This window comes from Parathielavia appendiculata, assembly GCF_033297405.1.
Source record: "Parathielavia appendiculata strain CBS 731.68 unplaced genomic scaffold N657scaffold_25, whole genome shotgun sequence".
Lineage (NCBI taxonomy): Eukaryota > Fungi > Ascomycota > Sordariomycetes > Sordariales > Chaetomiaceae > Parathielavia > Parathielavia appendiculata.
The window spans coordinates 173,629-189,993 of NW_026944244.1; the positions used below are offsets into that span (position 1 = coordinate 173,629).

General features: G+C 57.3%; 7 protein-coding genes across 7 annotated transcripts; 1 reads left to right on the forward strand and 6 right to left on the reverse strand.

Annotated features, from left to right (window-relative positions):
* Positions 1–1,138: 1,138 nt before the first annotated feature.
* On the reverse strand, positions 1,139–2,851 carry N657DRAFT_650069 (FAD-binding domain-containing protein). Its single transcript, XM_062793858.1, has one exon. The coding sequence runs from the start codon at positions 2,737–2,739 to the stop codon at positions 1,231–1,233; it is 1,509 nt and encodes a 502-aa protein (XP_062643348.1). The 5' UTR covers positions 2,740–2,851; the 3' UTR covers positions 1,139–1,230.
* Positions 2,852–3,793: 942 nt separating this feature from the next.
* On the reverse strand, positions 3,794–6,296 carry N657DRAFT_650070 (MFS general substrate transporter). The gene is made up of 5 exons (XM_062793859.1): positions 5,615–6,296; positions 4,744–5,537; positions 4,649–4,679; positions 4,324–4,504; positions 3,794–4,250 (listed from the first exon to the last, which is right to left on the reverse strand). Exons 1-5 carry the CDS (start codon positions 5,954–5,956, stop codon positions 4,009–4,011), a joined length of 1,590 nt encoding a protein of 529 aa, XP_062643349.1. The 5' UTR covers positions 5,957–6,296; the 3' UTR covers positions 3,794–4,008.
* On the forward strand, positions 6,282–8,141 carry N657DRAFT_650071 (glycoside hydrolase family 105 protein). The gene has a single exon (XM_062793860.1). The coding sequence runs from the start codon at positions 6,736–6,738 to the stop codon at positions 7,870–7,872; it is 1,137 nt and encodes a 378-aa protein (XP_062643350.1). The 5' UTR covers positions 6,282–6,735; the 3' UTR covers positions 7,873–8,141.
* N657DRAFT_707024 (uncharacterized protein) lies at positions 8,014–10,221 on the reverse strand. Its single transcript, XM_062797392.1, has one exon. The coding sequence runs from the start codon at positions 9,853–9,855 to the stop codon at positions 8,125–8,127; it is 1,731 nt and encodes a 576-aa protein (XP_062643351.1). The 5' UTR covers positions 9,856–10,221; the 3' UTR covers positions 8,014–8,124.
* A 1,263-nt stretch (positions 10,222–11,484) lies between these two features.
* Positions 11,485–12,237, reverse strand: N657DRAFT_674838 (uncharacterized protein; the record flags this gene model as incomplete). Its single annotated transcript, XM_062795780.1, has 2 exons — positions 11,485–11,929; positions 12,019–12,237. 2 exons carry the CDS (start codon positions 12,235–12,237, stop codon positions 11,516–11,518), a joined length of 633 nt encoding a protein of 210 aa, XP_062643352.1. The 3' UTR covers positions 11,485–11,515.
* A 373-nt stretch (positions 12,238–12,610) lies between these two features.
* N657DRAFT_666615 (anthranilate synthase component) lies at positions 12,611–14,904 on the reverse strand. Its single transcript, XM_062795346.1, has 3 exons — positions 14,598–14,904; positions 14,463–14,545; positions 12,611–14,413 (listed from the first exon to the last, which is right to left on the reverse strand). Exons 1-3 carry the CDS (start codon positions 14,762–14,764, stop codon positions 12,930–12,932), a joined length of 1,734 nt encoding a protein of 577 aa, XP_062643353.1. The 5' UTR covers positions 14,765–14,904; the 3' UTR covers positions 12,611–12,929.
* Positions 14,905–15,514: 610 nt separating this feature from the next.
* Positions 15,515–15,709, reverse strand: N657DRAFT_538887 (heterokaryon incompatibility; the record flags this gene model as incomplete). Its single annotated transcript, XM_062787808.1, has 1 exon — positions 15,515–15,709. A coding segment is annotated over one exon (195 nt), but the record flags the coding sequence as incomplete, so codon positions are not given.
* Positions 15,710–16,365: the final 656 nt, after the last annotated feature.

Genomic DNA, 16,365 nt, shown 5'->3' on the forward strand with positions numbered 1-16,365 from the left:
TCTATCTGATCATTTCCGGGACTGGGACTCGAGTCGCTCTTCTTCGTATTTTTGCGCGAGCGGCCAATGATGCCATGCTGGTCGACAAAGACTGTTGTAATAACATTGGAGTCTTGTAAGATTGCCTCATGAAGCCTCGGGTGAGAATGGGGATCAACGTGGAAGGGAAGAAACATCTCAGGCCATGTGCTCGTGAAGTAGTTTTGATGGGATGCCTATGCTGGGAGATGCTTCTTGCTTGAAAAAAAACAGACGGGATTGAGGAAGTAAGGTAATAATGGTCAATTCCCGCAGAAATAACTATATCATGGGAATATACAATAGGAAACTAACCTATCAACTGTCTTAAAAAACAACAGTGGGCAGGCACGATTCAACACCTATACAACTCAGCCCAAACGTATATAATAAGCGAGTGACTCATATAAGTGAGTTACCTACATCTAGCTACTCTGTAACAACTATCTTCAACTACACTGCAATAATATTAGTTAAGGAGCAATTATAATAGTAACTACTTAGTAGTTACTTCACCGCACAAGCAAACAGTTCAGCCAATCATCTTGTTGGAAAGCCAACAGCCACGATTCCACGGTGACACGCTTTATGGGAGCCGTGAAAACAGTGAAGTTTTCGAGTGCTTAGGACCAGCCCAGAATCTGTCAATTGAGTTTACTCTTCCTCAGGTTACCTGGGTGTCTCCCAGGCCTTATTTAACAGCTGTGTATTACCCCTGACTAGGGTACGACACCGACAACCCAGTTTCCGAGTTTCAAGTGCCAACACTTCCAACACATCTCTCCGCACCCATGTTGCTCACAGGTCAGCTACGCAGTGTAAGATACGCAGATATCTCAATATCACATCAAGCCCGAACAGCTGCATGAGAAGCAACTAAGAACGCAAAGAACCTTCCCCACTTCCTTGACATCATGGAGGTGAACCGTTCTATAAGTCCTTGTTGAGCGCAGCCTGAGCTTCCCTGGCGAACTTAACTCAGACACGGGATGTATTGTACCTTACAGAAGCAAGGAGGCCGGCGGTCAGTGCCAATGGTGCCCAGTTGCCGGGGGCTTAATCAAGATTATCAAAGACAAATGATGTTGATTTGTATGGTTTTTTCTGATATATGTTAGACATGATAACAGAAGGTAAGTGCCTTAGTGTGTTCAAACCTCAATACCGCGTGATTCAGGTAGGTAGTGCAGACAGCCAGAGGAGACCCGAAACCTAGGGCTTCCACCCTCCGGTCCTCGTCCGAAACAGGCCAGCCGGATCAACCCTCTCAGCGACCTCCCTCGCCAACTGCCGGCTCGCCGCCTTGAGCCTGCCCCAATAATCCTGTCGATAGAAGCCATAGTTCATAAACAGCGGCAAGTACACATTCCTCAGCTTCCCCTCGGCCTGCCACTCAACCACTCTCTCCCTGATCCCGCTATACGACTCAACCATCTTCCCTTCCATCTTACTATAATCTGTCGGCGACAAAAAGATGTAATCCAACTCCACAATCAACCTGTCCGCATCGGGATCAACATCCAGCAGATCCTGCCCCCTCTCCCTCGCGGCCTGCGCAATCCTCTTCGGAAAAGGCATGTACGCAACCGACGCCACCATGCCCGGCACCAGCAGCGCGCTGTCGGTAACGTTCCGCCAGTGCGCGTGAATCCCCTCGACCAGCACCTCATCTGCATCCACCGCAGCCGGCAGCGGCACCGACTCCGTGCCGATCTGCACCTGCAGCCCCTTCAGCACAACCCAGTTGCTCTCGGCCATCATGTCGGCGTAGGTGCGGGTGCGGACGGTGTTGGCCAGGAGGGGCTGGAGCGAGGTGAAGTTGGCGAAGGTTCCCGGGGGCACGGCGGACTCGGGCCCGTCGTAGAAGAGGAACAGGATCCAGCTGTCGACCAGGTTAACGGTGGTGCGCTCGGCTGTGACGATGATGGCGGCCTTGTCGTCGGTGTTGTACTCGGTGAAGTCGCGGACGGCGCGGAGGATCTTGGCGTCGAGGTCCGGCGTGCGGAGGAAGATTAGGTTGCCGCCGTAGATTTGGCCCTGCGGGTGCGCTTGCAGTTTATAGCTGGTCACGACGCCGAAGTTGTTGCCGCCGCCTTTGAGGGCGACGAAGAGGTCGGGGTGGGAGGTGTCGGAGGCTGTGACGATGGTGCCGTTGGCGAGGACGACTTCGTACGAGATGGCGGAGGAGGCTGACCAGCCGTACTGCGCTGACATGTACGAGAGCCCGCCGCCGAGCATGAGCCCGCCGACGCCCGTGTTGCCGATGCGCCCGCCGACAAAGGTCCAGCCGGTGCCGTGGAGTTTCTTGGCTACCTCGTCGAGGCGGTTGCCCGGGCCGACATCGATCACCCCAGTGGTCGGATCAAGTAAGACGTGATCCATCCTCTGGGTCGAGATGAGCGGCCCGCCGTCAATGCTGGCGTAGTAGTTGTTGGGGCTGTGGCCGCCAGACTTGACTGCGAACTTCTCATTGTTGGTGTTGAGGACGCGGAGGACTGCTGCAACCTCGGCGGCAGACCTGGGAAAGATTATGCAAGAGGGCTTCAGGGCACTGCAGGACGCGGACCAGTAGTCGGTCTGCTCGTCAATGTAGGCGAGCTGAAGGGGAGAAGACACCTCAATGTCGGTGTTGTCCCGCACTTCCGAGCAGGTGTCGGCTGACACCGAAGAGACAGCCCAGAGAAAGAGCGGGAGGAGAGGCGCTATGCGGACAGACAACATCTTGATCCCTGAAAGGCGAGACAGGGTAGAACACTCGGTGAATTCAAATCCTCAGGCTGTGGGGGCGAGGGGTCCAATGATGGACGTGTCTGATCTCGGAAGGTGAACTGTGGGACTCTGTGAGGGTTGGACGTCGCGCAGACGGGCTTTTATACTCATCATTCCCCTCACATTTCATGAAGCCGGGTAGAGACAGAAACGACGGCCACAGCCACAGGTCCATTTCCCTTGCCATGCCGCCGAATTTGGCTGCTTCAGGGCTAGACTTGCCGGTAGCTGGACGCCAATACTACAACTCACTGCATGGGACTTTGCGGCCTTCAGCCCGCACAACTTGGCGATGCCGTTTTGGTGTTGATGCCCACATCGATGACATGTCTCGCCTTGATTGACGCACGGCAGCTGCACGTCAAACTGGGTTCTGCACATTGCATGCAGGAGCCGCCGAGCCGTCAAGTTGCCTTGCAGATGCGGGACGTGCCTTCAGCCAACTACATCGTATGCCAACACCTCGCTACCAGCCGTTGAAGGCGGACAGCCGCCCGACCTGCGTTCACCACTGTTCAAGGTAGCTTCGAGCTTCAGCTCGTCCGAGCGGCAGGGCCAAACATGGTATTCTCATCGTGGTGGTCCAGTCAAGATTGCTGGTTTTCTTAGAATAGGGGCCGAGCGGATTGGGCTCTGGCAGAACGGATGCAACCCAAGCAGTGTGATTTGGGCAACTCTGTTTCTCTATCAGGTTTTGGATCAGCAATAACGGTGGCCAAGGATCGAAATAGAGCAAGTGCTGGACAAAAACAGGGTTGCTGCCACAGCTGGGCTCGGCGAGTTGCATCGTCACATCCTACCTTACCTGCCTCTCCTAGGTTGACTGCGTGTTGGCCTGGGCACCACAAGTCTAGCAAGCATTGTGCCGTCCATTGCGTATCCGAACTGCCGGGTCCATGTGTGTACTGAGCTTCCTGTGTAAACAAGTTGCTGATTGATGCAGTAACACGGAAGAGGGTGGTGTGAAGCATTCACTCGTATTCGGCAAGCCATAAACCCTGAGATTGCGCCATGGCATCATCGGAAGGTTAGTTGAAGGTTGGCATACCATACCTTAGGTCAGTGTATTCTGGTTCTGGAAACAGGCCGAACGGCACAGCACAAGTTGAGAGCGCCCGACCAGTTCCATCCGCGCAGAGGACCTTATCTGATGTAAGACGCTTGATACCGCGTTAAATTTCAGGTCCAGCCTCGACATGACCTAAACTCTCGCTTGCTACCTTAATACACATACCGGAAGTTCGGGTTCTCCTTATCCGTCAGGTCCTCAAATGCGTGCGTCATGTTCTCGTCCTTGGCCTCGTGGACACCAGCCGCCGCGAGGGCGTCCCGCTTCTTGTTCTGAGCCACCAGATAGAACCTCAGGCCGATGATGACAATGACCAGCAGGCAGTAGCATCCGAGATGCGTGGCGAAGGCGATGAAGTAGCGGGGCGCGTCCCAGCTGAGGAAGACCTGAGGGCCTGGAAAGGAGGAAACATGTCAGTCTGCGTGCGCGTTTGATGCATGAAGGAATGATGACGGTAGATAGCTTACCAATGGCGTTGCCGGTGGACCAGATGATGAAGTTGAGGGCGACGGCAACGCTCTTCTTGGTCTGCCCGGCGACGTTGCGCGAGAGCATGGACAGGGCGAGCGTCTGGGCGGACCAGAAGGAAAGCGTGATGTAGTAGCAGATGCAGAGGCCGACCTTGCGGGAATATGTGTCGGGAGGGATCTACCAACAATGTCAGCTGGGAACTTGCTGTCTTGGAGGTTGAGAGCTAATGCGCAAGCTCGGGGGCCATCGGCGTGCTCCCAAGCCAGTGATATAATGGCAAGGATAAACAGTCCACAAACACAGGGAAATGTTATCACTTACCGTCATGAGAAGAGCTGTCCCGATAAAAGAGCTAAGAGCCAGTTAGCGACATCTTTCCGTGGTGACGGGTAGGGGAAAGGGTGGTGGCCACGTACGGAATACAGAAGCCCAGCATGACCAACAAGTTCTGGTTCGTCTTCTTGACCAGCCACGAGCTGCCCAACAGCACGATGATGATGTAGGCGCCGAGCACCATGGCCAGCAACTGCGTCTGCAGCGTGGTGAAGCCGAAGCTCTTGATGATGATGCCCTGGAAGCTGCCGAGCCCGCTCGTCGGCAGCGTGGTGCACAGCTGGATCAGCGCGTAGCCCCAGGCCTGGGGATCCTTGAGCGCCTCCCAGACCTGCTCCTTCTTGAACTGCCTGTTCTGAATGCCCGTCTGGTTGGACCGCACCCGCTCGACCATCAGCCTCTTGTCCTCCTCGGAGAAGCACTTGGCGCGCATGGGCGAGTCGGGCATCCACCAGCCGACGAAGACGCCGTAGATGACCGAGATGACGCCGTAGGAGAGGAACAGCCACTGCCACGACTTGAGCGGGCCCGTCGTGATGAGCGAGAAGCAGTAGGCCAGCAGGCCGCCGACCATCTGCTGAGCGCCGTTCATCATGTACCAGTACGTCACGCGCGACGCCTGCTCCTCGCGTTTGTACCATGTCGACGAGATGATGACAAAGGCCGGCTGGCAGACCGACTCGAAGATGCCCAGGAGTGTGCGTACCGTCACGAGCCCAGCAAAGGTCGTGCAGGCCGCCGTGCAGGCGAGCACCGTACCCCAGGCGATGATGGAGAAGGAGAGGTACTTGGCGATGGGCACGCGCGCGATGATGTAGTTTTGCGGGTACTCGACGATCAGGATAGCGATGTAGATGCAGGTCGTGAGCCATTGGTACTACGGGCAGAAGTTAGTCAGGGGTTATCATCATTAGAGACTAGAAGGGGTAAGGCGGAAGAGGAGAGGGAACACACCTCTTGCCCCTGGAGGTTAGTGTCTTGGACAATGCCCATGATAGACGCAAAGCTCAAGGTCCCTTTGTCGATGGCCTGCAAGAAGTAGGTTGTGACCATGATGGCCAGGATCCTCTTGTCGACAAGGCGGCGCAGGCGCGTGTTTTCTTCCTCAGAGATGTGGATGCGGCCTTCGGCCACGTATTGGGCGAGCTCCTTGTCCATCCTGTCGTATCTCTGCCCGGACTTCACGAGGTCGGGCGTCTGCGCCCGTTCAGCCTCGACAAGGTCGGTCTTGTGGTCGCCGGCCGTCTCGGGGAGGCCGGCCGGGGCTACCGCGTCGCGGTGTGTATCGTTGACCATGTCGACTGATGGTGAACCAACTAGGTGGTGTGATGGGCAAAGCACAACGGAAACGCGGAAGAGAAATGACTCGACCCTTGGACGAATGAACAGGAGAAAGGCTTCCCTTCCTGCGTGCACAATGGCAGCGGTGAAGACGAAAGTCGATGGCTTTAAACGCACCCACCTACCCCAGACTCCCCATGGGGCCCCGGAATCAGCAAACTTCTCCACAGATATGAACTGGGGATGGGGTAGTTGGGGCTCGGTTCATCCGCCTCCGCGTGGACTGAATTTACCCCGAGCTTCACCGCCTTCTTGGACCGTTCAGGAAGCTTTCTCCGCTCGATATTGCCACCCAAGGATCCAGTGATTGCCGGACGAGTGGGAGCTCAGAAGACCCACTAACAAACCAGACCATGGAGATCCTCCCATTACCGCTCTAAACCACGTCGTCTCTCTCGCATTCTGTTCGACCGAGCCGTGCTCCATTCTCTCGGTTGAATTTGACACCGAGCACTACTATCTCCACAGCGACCGCCTGGTTGGTTCATGGGGAGATTCTCCACCAAGCAAGGGCCAAGAACCGGGTATGGCTTCTTAAACGCGTTACATCCGGCAGGGGGATTCAGGCCTTTCCTTTCTGAGTGCCATAACAGTTCCTGGGATCAAACAGCCGCGATATTCAGGTCGACAACACCAAAGGGAGTATCCCAGTCTTCAGGATTCGAAAGCCACCCGAAGCCTTGCACCTTCCCTACGTCGCCCGATCATCAGACCCCCTTCTCCTCATCGCCCAGATGCCAACCGAACACCATGGCATCACCTCTTCGGAGGTCCATCAGAAGATCGAGCTCTTAATCTCGGCCATGGTCAACATCCGCGACAAGACAGGCGAATTCCTCCTCACCTTGCCCGACGGGCGGGTCATTGACACTAAGGGCTGGGACGACTGGGAATGGACGCACGGCATCGGGCTGTACGGCATCTGGCAGTACTACACACTCACACAGTCACCCGCCCACCTTGCCATCATTGAGGCCTGGTTCGCCTCCCGCTTCGCCGCGGGCGGCACCACCAAAAACATCAACACCATGTCCGTCTTCTTGACGCTCGCCTGCGTCTACGAGAAAACCCACAACGCGGCCTACCTCCCCTGGCTCGACTCCTGGGCCGAGTGGGCGTACCACGACCTGAAGCGGACCAAGCACGGCGGCATGCGGCACGAGACGTACCTGGAGCTCAACGAGCAGCAGCTGTGGGACGACACGCTCATGATGACGGTGCTGCCACTGGCTAAGATCGGGCTGGTCCTGAACCGGCCGCACTACGTCGACGAGGCGAAGCGCCAGTTCCTGCTGCACGTGCAGTACCTGTTTGACGCCAAGACCGGATTGTTCTTCCACGGGTGGGAGTTCAACGCGACGGGGGCTGGCGGGCACAATTTTGCCGAGGCGAGGTGGGCAAGGGGGAATAGCTGGTTGACGATTGCGATTCCGGAGTTTCTGGAGCTGTTGAGGGAAGGCGGCGTGCGTGATGTGGCGCTGGAGGAGTTTCTCAAGAGCACGCTGCTTGCGCAGTGCGAGGCGCTGAGGCCGCTGCAGGAGCCGTCGACAGGGCTGTGGCGGACGTTGCTGGATGTGAGTGAGGAGGAGGGGTCGTATTTGGAGGCGAGTGCCACGGCCGGTTTCGCGTTTGGCGCGCTCAAGGGCCAGAGGAAGAGGTATCTTGGAACCGAGTTTGAGGACATGGCTGTCAAGGCCGTCAAGGGGGTCCTGGCGAATATCAGCGAGGACGGCGAGCTGCTCAACACGTCGTTTGGGACGGGCATGGGAAGGGACCTGCAGCATTACAAGGATATTCCGGTGACGAGCATGCCGTACGGGCAGGCCATGGCCATCATGGCCTTGGTCGAGTTCTCGAGGAGGTTCATCTAAACAGAAAGCTAGAGAAAGCGGCATGTTGCCAATATCGAACCTCATCAGCAGTGGACCGCAGAGGGTTTATAACCCCCCTGGCACCGTCTTTGGCGGCTCTGACGATATATTCCTCTCCCCTTAAGGTGTGTCCGAAACTGCAAAAGATGGAAGAACCCTGGGACTCAAAACAGCACGTCGCCGACCAGCACACTGGCCCTGCCTCCCTCTCCTGCAAAGTCCACCACTCACTCTAGGTCTTCATCACTGACATCAATCCTCAAAATAGAACCAATCCAAGAACTCATTTCCAAACCTCCTCCGCAGATCCTGCAGTCCCCAGCCATGCCTCTTCCCAATCTCCCCTAGCACACCCAAAAACTCGCGCCGCTCCTTTTCGTACTCCTCCTTCAACTGCTCGGCCCACTGCCTCCCACCACCCTCCCCGACCTTGAGCCCCATCCACTGCTTCGCCCAATGCGGCCTGACTTTGACCCTCTTTCCCTCAGAATCCCTTAGGCGCAACCAGCCGTCCACCACCTCCTCGGCATACGGCAGCCACAACTCCCGCGCGGCCTCGAGGGTCAGCACCTCGATGGCGCACGTTCCCAGCCCGTTTCCGCGCTGCGGCGCCATGAGCATCTCGCTCCCGCCCGTGATGCGCATCTCGAGCGGCATGCTCTGCGGCGCGGTCCGGCTGTGCCGGTAGCATGTCAGGATGGCGTGCCACCACGCCCGCTGCACGACTTCCCAGTCCGGCTGCTGCTGCTGAGGTTTCCCCCCCGACACATCAGCCCGGGGTGTTGATGATGCCGCCGCAGGAACTGGAGGCAAGGCGATGGCTACCTCGACGTTGAGCACCCTGACGTTTTGGATGCCGCGCTGGAAGTGCAGCGCGTTGGGCAGGTAGGTTTTTAGGCCCGGAGGGTAGTCAAATTCCGGGAGGGCGAGCATGGCGGCCTCGGAGAGCAGCGTCACGGCGGCTTCGGACAGGTGGAGGGTCTGGATCAGCTCGGTGAGTACCGGCGCGTTCTGCAGCACATTGGTGGTGAACTGGGAGAGGAACATGAGAAAGGTCTGCGTTGGTGAGGGGTATTCCTCGGCGCCCTCAGGGGAGGTCGTGTTGTTCCAGCAGTTCACCCAGCATTGGTCGGCGTAGGGGAACCAGAACCATTCCGAGTAGTACCAGTTGGCGGCCATGTCCTTGAACCGGGCGAGGTCGGAGGCCCGGTCGGCTGGGGTGAGGTTTGGCATGCGGAGGGCGGGCGGGATGGCGGATTCGGGGAGGTCGGCCGGGGGCGGGATGGCGCGGACCACGGGGAGTTTCTTGGGTTGCATCAGGGCGTAGGTCATGGGCGCGAATTCTAGCGTGAGGTGTGTGATGACGCCCATCAGGCCAAAGCAGCCGGCCGCGGCGCGGAGGTGGTGCGGGTCGGTGACGACCTGGAGCCGGCCGTTGCAGTCGACGTACTCGACCTTGCGGACGAGGTCGCTCAGCGTCTGGTGCCTGCGGCCGGCACCGTGGCAGATGGGCGCGTTGCTGCCGCCCAGCGTCATCTCGACCATGATCACGTTCAGCGGGTACGTGTACTTGTTATTCTCGACGCACCAGCGCCGCAGTTGTTCGTTGGTGGTGCTGGCTCCCACGCGCACCAGAGCATTGCCCTCCACTCGGGGCTTGCCGGAGACGACCTCGATGGTCTGGAGTCCGTTTCGGTGGAGGAGCCACTCCGGCAGAAGCTTGGAGAGGGCGGTGAAATTGGGAAGTTTGGTGGCTTCGGCCAGGTTGACCAGCGAGATGGTGATCTGCCCGTGGTCGCCATAGATGGGTGCCCACGAGTGGCGGTACCCGGCACAGCGGACGCGCATATTGTGTTTCTTGGCGTACTTGACGATCCGCTGCACGCTGGCAACTGAGTTGGGGATGCAGGTGTAGCGAGGGACATAGTCGATGTCGAGGCCCCAGTTCTCGAACTTGATGTCCTGGTACACCTTTGGACCCATCAGTCTCTCTTTCTTTGCGAGTTCCCGATCCACTTACCACAACATTGTGCTCGATCAGATGGCCGGTGAACAAGTCCTTTAGTCGGTGGAGGAATGCGCGAAACAAGTTGTCCTTGTCTTTCAGCCAGTCGAACCGGCGCCTCCCGCTGAGACCCTCAACCTCTGTCGGAACCGGTTGCTGGCCAGTGAGCCTGTTCGTGAAGACTTGGACACCCGAGGAGGACGAGATCATGGCAAAGTCCATGCCAATGAGGTGCTCTAGATACTCGCGAACTCCAAGGCTCACGCATAGGTCGAAGTCACGCGAGACCTCGTCCAGGGGCTTGCCCTCGGCCACGAAGCCCTCGATCCTCTCCTTCTCATCCGGTGACAGCTTCGCCAGACCGTCTTGATATGCAAAGTCATGGTCTGAGTCACGGAAGACGCGGAGAAGACGTCGGTGGAAGTCGGCGCAGGAGACCGGGATGTCAGGATCAATGTAGTCCCTGAGCAGGGCATGGAGACCGGGAAGCTTGTTGTGGATTTCATCGTGGTCAGCCAGCCCCTTTGCCACGAGCCCAAGTCGTTCCTCAGCGGTATGACCCCAGCAGCATGATTCATCCAAGCGACTGGCGGAGTAGCTGCTTCCCGCCATCCGGCTTCTGGTGCAGCAAGCCTGGATAAGGTATGGATAATAGGAGATTGACTGCTCGGACAAAGTCCCGTTGATACGCTGGATCAATGCAGAATGTCCGTTGCATGCGTGTTTGTCCCTAAGGGGAGACTACCGTATGCTCATTTATAATGTTGCTGCGGCACCCTTCTCGACATGCTCTGAGCTATCTCCTCCGGCTCTATCATTTTGTTGAAGGGTCACAGAGACAGATTTCGGACGCCACACCAGCTACTACCACCTATCATCCTCTTGGAGGCGGGTCACGGGCGCAGAATTTGAGCGAGTCAGGGCCAGCCGTGGCTTGTTCGCCGAGCCCGAGGGGCGTGTTTCGGATGTGGGTGAGCTCCTTACGTGAATCCTCGAATCCCGATAGGGTTGTGCGAGGCTCCAGACCAGCCATCGACATACTCCGTCTGCAACGGACCTAGCTCCGTATGGTCATCCTGCCCTCCTCATTCAGTTTCCAACGAGGCTTCCGTGCGGACTAACAATAGATTTGATTGAGTCATCCAAGGTGGTAACACTGAGCGGTTGAGAACCCGTTCTAATAGCATCCTCCGAAATATGACAGTATGACTGAGACCTTCATATCCAAAGTACTTGACTTCGAGCATACCTCAGCTAACCAATCCGCCAGTGCCTATCCATCCTCTCCAGCGCTGTCTCAGAAAAAAGCTGTAGGAGTTTCCATCACTCGTTTTATTTCGCCGATACTGCCCTCAATGATTTGTGAGTTTTGATGAGATGTGACATGTCAAGGGCGGAAGAACAGATTCTCGAGGTGTTGATCATGCAGAACAACTACCTTCATTTCACGAGTCCCTTCAGCCGTTTCTGCTAACATACCTAAAAGAGACTTGAACAACCTCTCCCACTCTGTTTGTTCCTGTGCAACCTCCTGCTGGATACAGTTCACCTATTTACAGTTACAACAGATACTGGCCGTACCCCACCCGTCCCAGTCCAAGTTCAAGGTCCTCACATGACATGTTAACAAGTGCCACATCACTCTCCCACGAGCGCCCTCAATGCATCAACAGCCGTCCGAGTGGGAGCCGCGAGCTCCAACAATTCATTGCTAGTCGTGAATGCCGTGCACTTCCCAGCCCACGTGGGTTCTTTCGAAGCCTGCTGTTGGGTCGAGATGGTGTTTGCCGGTAAGCCAGCTGCCTTGGCCCAGCCATCGGCGAGCGACATGTCCTTGTAGACGACGCTCTCCACCCTTGTGCCGATGTACTGCTCCACCCTCCACATGATATGCTCCCCCGTGACGTCCTCGGGCCCGTTCAGCGCATAATTGGCCTTGTTGTGCCGAGAAGTGTCGGCCTGAGACAGCAGGTGGGCCGCAACGATGCCGACCTCGTCCGGGTCGATGGGCGCGGCCTGCACGTCCTGTGGTACCGACAACCGGGGCGTGTGCTGTTTCCCCGTCTTGCGGTACTGATTATCAGCTCAGCGGCGGCTGCGGGCAAGAATTGGTGAAGACGTTTGACTGCAGCGACGCCCACTGCAGGGCCTCGACCAGGACCGAGCTGCAGGAGCGCCTCGATAGCCCAGTGCGTGCGCGGATAGTAGGCGGGGCAGTCCGGCCGGACATTTTGGGCGGTCATAGAGATGCGTACGACGTACTGCACGCCGGCCTTGAGAACCGCCAGGTGGAAGGCCGATTCCTCGGGGAACTGGTTTGGCTGGGCGTGTGATGCGATGAAGGGCTCTGACGACCTCATGCGCGCGCAACCAGTCGGCCGTGATGTCGATCCAGTTCCTTTCCAGAACCTGCACGCCGGGAATTGAGGCGAGGTGCTGGGCCACGGGGTCGTTGAGAGAACGTGTGAGGGCGATGACTCGATGGCCAGACAAAGTGTTGCTGGCTTTCAACAATGTAAGCAGCGTCTCGACAACGCTTCGTGCGACGTTAGCCGTCGCACCGACAGCAAGGACGGTGGGAGCTATGGTGATGATAATTGAGCTGGTGTATGTGGGATGGAGTCAAGCATGGGTTTAGGGTGAAGGTTGCTGAGCAGCCCGAACGGCCGGTCTCAGGGGAAGCATCAGACACTACAAGTGCGTAGGATGTACTTGGATCATGGAGTGAGATGAGCGGATTATTTGATGGGCAGGTTGTCTTGGTTCGCGCTGGAAGGGGTTGTAATGTTCTGTACCCGACCAGCCTACCAGGGATGCGCCGGTATATCAGTCAGGTTATCAGTGACTTCTGGTGTGTCTGGACGCCGATCAACCTCAACAAAGTACTCCGTAGAGAGAACCAGTAAACTCGACGGACGCAGGACAAAGACTTCTAGCCAACGGCGCGAAGCTGTCAAGAGGAGGCAGAAAAGCAATGCAAAATCCAAGTCGTCGCAGGCCTTCGTACCAATGGAACAGACCCAAGCAACTTGGTACATAGCCATGCATCCCCCTATGCCCCCGCATTGTTCGTGTGCAGACGATAAAACTCGTCCCCCTTGCGCCTTTCCTCGTCAATGATCTCCTGCACCGACTTGGTGCCGAGCCCATCCCCATAATACTGCTCGGCCAGCTCGATGCACCGCAAGTTGGCCGCCAGCTTGTTCATCGTCTCCATCCACTCCTCCGTCTTCTCGCTATCAAACACAATCCCGCCGCCCGCCTGCAGATACGCAACCCCGCCTTTCACCAGCATCGTCCGAATGGCAATGCACGTATCCATCTGGCCCTCATCCACCACCACCTTCGTCTCCCCGCTGTCCTTGTCCACCTCGACCCGCACAACATCATACGCAAACCAGCCCGCAGCACCAGCATAAATCCCGCGCTTCTCCCCCTCCAGCTCATAAATCAGCTCCATGGCCCTGATCTTGGGCGCCCCAGACACCGTGCCCGCGGGGAAGATACTCCGCATGGCGTCCCAGCGGGTACACTCCGGCCGCAACAAGCCCGAAACCTCGCTCGTGAGATGCTGCACGTGGCTGAACCTGTCGATGCGCATCAACCGGTCGACCTTGACCGTCGATGGGTGACACACGCGGTTGACGTCGTTGCGCGCCAGGTCGACCAGCATGACGTGCTCGGCCCGGTCCTTGGTGCTCGCCTGCAGCTCGGCGGCGAGCTCGTCGTCCTCGGCCGGATTGAGACCACGGCGGATGGTGCCCGCGATGGCGTGGTTGACGATGCGCGGCCGCGAGCGGGCCTGGTCCGCGGCGGAGTAGGCGAAGCGCGTGTCGATGGGCAGCGGGGCGTAGCCGTCTGTCTTCATGAGGCATTCGGGTGAGGCGCCGACGATATGGAAGTCGGCGCAGGAGAGGAAGAAGAGGTATGGGGAGGGGTTGAGGGTGCGCAGAGTGCGGTAGATGTTGAAGGGATGGAGCGAGGTGCCGCGCGAGAAGCGCTGCGATGGCACGGCTTGGATGATGTCACCCTTGACGATGTGGGATTTGAGCGCGGTAACGAAGGACTCGTAGCCGTGGCGGCCGACGTTGGAGGAGTATTGCTGCGAGGTGGTCGAGTTCCCGAAACTCTTCGAGGGTAGGGGGGTTTCGGGCTGCTGGATGAGAGCGAGGGTGGAGCGGATGGTGGCACAGGCGTCGTCGTAGGCCGACTCGAACGATGAGGCGTCCTCGGGGAGGCGCATGTGGGTGATGATGGTGAGAGCCTGGAAGAAATGGTCGAAGGAGACGATCGTGTCGAAGAGCATGAACAGGGCCTCCGGGATGTGCAGGTTGTCCTTGAGAGGGCGGTTTGTCTTGGGCTCAAAGTACTTGATGCAGTCGTATGAAACGTAACCGACGGCGCCGCCGGTTAGAGGGGGCAGCTTGAGTGACGGGATGCTGACTACTCTGTCCTGGCCGAGCTGGGCCTCGAGCGCCCGCAGCGGGTCCCCGACGTCGTCATAGCCAGGGCCGGTTGCCAATACCTTCCTAGGGTCTGTCCAAGTCAGGTGAGTCCGGTGCTGTGAGCTTGTTGATTCACATACTGGCTCCGATGAAGCTATACCTCCCAACCGTCTCGGTGCTTCTTGTGGCACTCTCAAGCAAGAATGAATACTCGGCAGTGGCGCTATTCAAATCAGCCAATTGACCTGGTTGGCAATGGATGCACCATGGCATACCCGTTTGACAGCTTCAGGTAGATGGCCGACGGCGTCAGCAGATCCGACGGCACGGTGATGCAGACGGGCAGCAAGGTCGGTTTCGGAGACGCTGTGCTGGTCTGCTCAAACAGGCTGCGGGCCTCGCTCGCGGTTGGCCGGATGTCGAGCTTCACCTGCGAAGCCATTGTCCCGATGACAGTTAGCAAAAAGGAAAAAGAAAATGGGGCACCAATTGCCTGCGAATTGGCCTTGATAGACGACCCTTGTGCTCTTTGGCGGTTGGAGGGTGTCTGGAGCACTTCAATCGAATCTTGCCAAGTTTGATTTTTCTGCTACGGATACTGTGCTGAGTCGTCCGCTGGGCGACTCGCCGACTTCGGGTGACTCATGATGTGGGGCTTGGAGTCACAAAGGAAGTGCTCTATCATCGGACCCTAACCCTCCACAATGGTGACCGCCATCCAAGTTGGCTCAGAAGCCTCAGAGGGTAAAGCTAATCAATGATAAATTTACATGGACAGTCGATCGTCTCTGAAAATGCTATTCATAGTGAAGACCAAAGTCTGCCAGTTCAATGCAGGTATCTCTCTACCGGAAACTTGGGCTGCTACCTTCCACAAGGCCACTTACACCAAGAGTCGTGAGACAGAGATGACCTCCTGTTGCGGTTCAGGTAACAGCGATAGCTATCAACTTGTACATAACAAGTAATAATACCTCCCATATTCATCGGCAGGACCTAATAATCAAGCTTTTTTTTTTCCCCATGAGCTTGGCATCCTTGCGAGTTGACCTCTTATCCAAGTCTCCTCGTCATGACCGCCATCGTCGTCGCCGTTGCCGTACCGTCATCACAGACCTCGGGAATACACGAGACACGGCCTAAAGGACCCGCGCAGCCTTAAAGGCGCAAGCTCGGCTTCCGCGTCGTCGCCGGACACGGCGGCGATGGTCAGGGCCGACTGCTTATAGAAGGTGCCCATAAGGGGCAGCTCCTCGGCCTTGTCACCGTCGTCGTCCTGGACAATGCACAGCGCGTCGACACAGAGGTAACGAAACTCCATCGCCCGCGTAAACCGGATGACATCCTTGATGGTGAGGGCTAGCTCGTCGACGGGGAGACCGCGCGTCTTGAAGCGCTATTAAGTTCGCTCTCTCGAGCCGGACTTTTTGCGTCCCGCCCCAGCAGTAGCTGAGCGTCACGTAGTGACCGGATACGCTTGCATTTGAGCCGTCGCGAGGCTGTTCGACGATGCGAGGAGGATGTGGTGGGCGGCACGACTCCGACTCTCCATCGGCGTTTCGTACATCTATCACCCGCCGTGGGAGAAGTAGGGCGGACTGGTCGCTCGGGCAGTTGACGAGGAAACCGCCCTCTGACCGAGGCCGAGTGCACTCGTCATACCAGGTTTTGGCAATCTTGACCGTCAGGCAAGCTGGTTCGGGACAACATCTTCCTGTCGGCCGCCCTTGGCTGGCTGGGGAGTAATAGACGACCGTGGCGTAGATTCGTAAGTTGTCTGAAAGGGTTCTTGAAGCTGAAAACACAGAGCTACGCTTTGTCAAGGATTACGGCAAAAACGTGGGGCCTAGGGCTGGCCAAAGCACGAGAGGTATACTCAAAGTGCATCCGGTCAGCGCTAGCGTACGGCGCATCATCCTTTCACATCCCCACCGAGAAGGGGGGTGAGCCAGCAACGAGATGGATCACCAAGGCGCTTGGAAAAGCTCAAAACAAGAGTCTACGGATAGTGGCAGGAGCCTTCAAGTCCACACCCACTCGGAA

What these genes read in the sequence shown, in the direction of transcription:
- N657DRAFT_650069 (XM_062793858.1), bottom strand. Translation starts at nt 2,739, where the DNA reads ATGTTGTCTGTCCGCATAGCGCCTCTCCTCCCGCTCTTTCTCTGGGCT.
- N657DRAFT_650070 (XM_062793859.1), bottom strand. Translation starts at nt 5,956, where the DNA reads ATGGTCAACGATACACACCGCGACGCGGTAGCCCCGGCCGGCCTCCCC. An exon ending in CTAACCTCCAGGGGCAAGAG is followed by an intron (nt 5,538 to 5,614) that starts GTGTGTTCCCTC and finishes TTCTGCCCGTAG; the next exon opens with TACCAATGGCTCACGACCTG. An exon ending in GTCCACCGGCAACGCCATTG is followed by an intron (nt 4,251 to 4,323) that starts GTAAGCTATCTA and finishes CCTCCTTTCCAG; the next exon opens with GCCCTCAGGTCTTCCTCAGC.
- N657DRAFT_650071 (XM_062793860.1), top strand. Translation starts at nt 6,736, where the DNA reads ATGCCAACCGAACACCATGGCATCACCTCTTCGGAGGTCCATCAGAAG.
- N657DRAFT_707024 (XM_062797392.1), bottom strand. Translation starts at nt 9,855, where the DNA reads ATGGGTCCAAAGGTGTACCAGGACATCAAGTTCGAGAACTGGGGCCTC.
- N657DRAFT_666615 (XM_062795346.1), bottom strand. Translation starts at nt 14,764, where the DNA reads ATGGCTTCGCAGGTGAAGCTCGACATCCGGCCAACCGCGAGCGAGGCC. An exon ending in TACCTGAAGCTGTCAAACGG is followed by an intron (nt 14,546 to 14,597) that starts GTATGCCATGGT and finishes TGATTTGAATAG; the next exon opens with CGCCACTGCCGAGTATTCAT. An exon ending in GTATAGCTTCATCGGAGCCA is followed by an intron (nt 14,414 to 14,462) that starts GTATGTGAATCA and finishes TGACTTGGACAG; the next exon opens with ACCCTAGGAAGGTATTGGCA.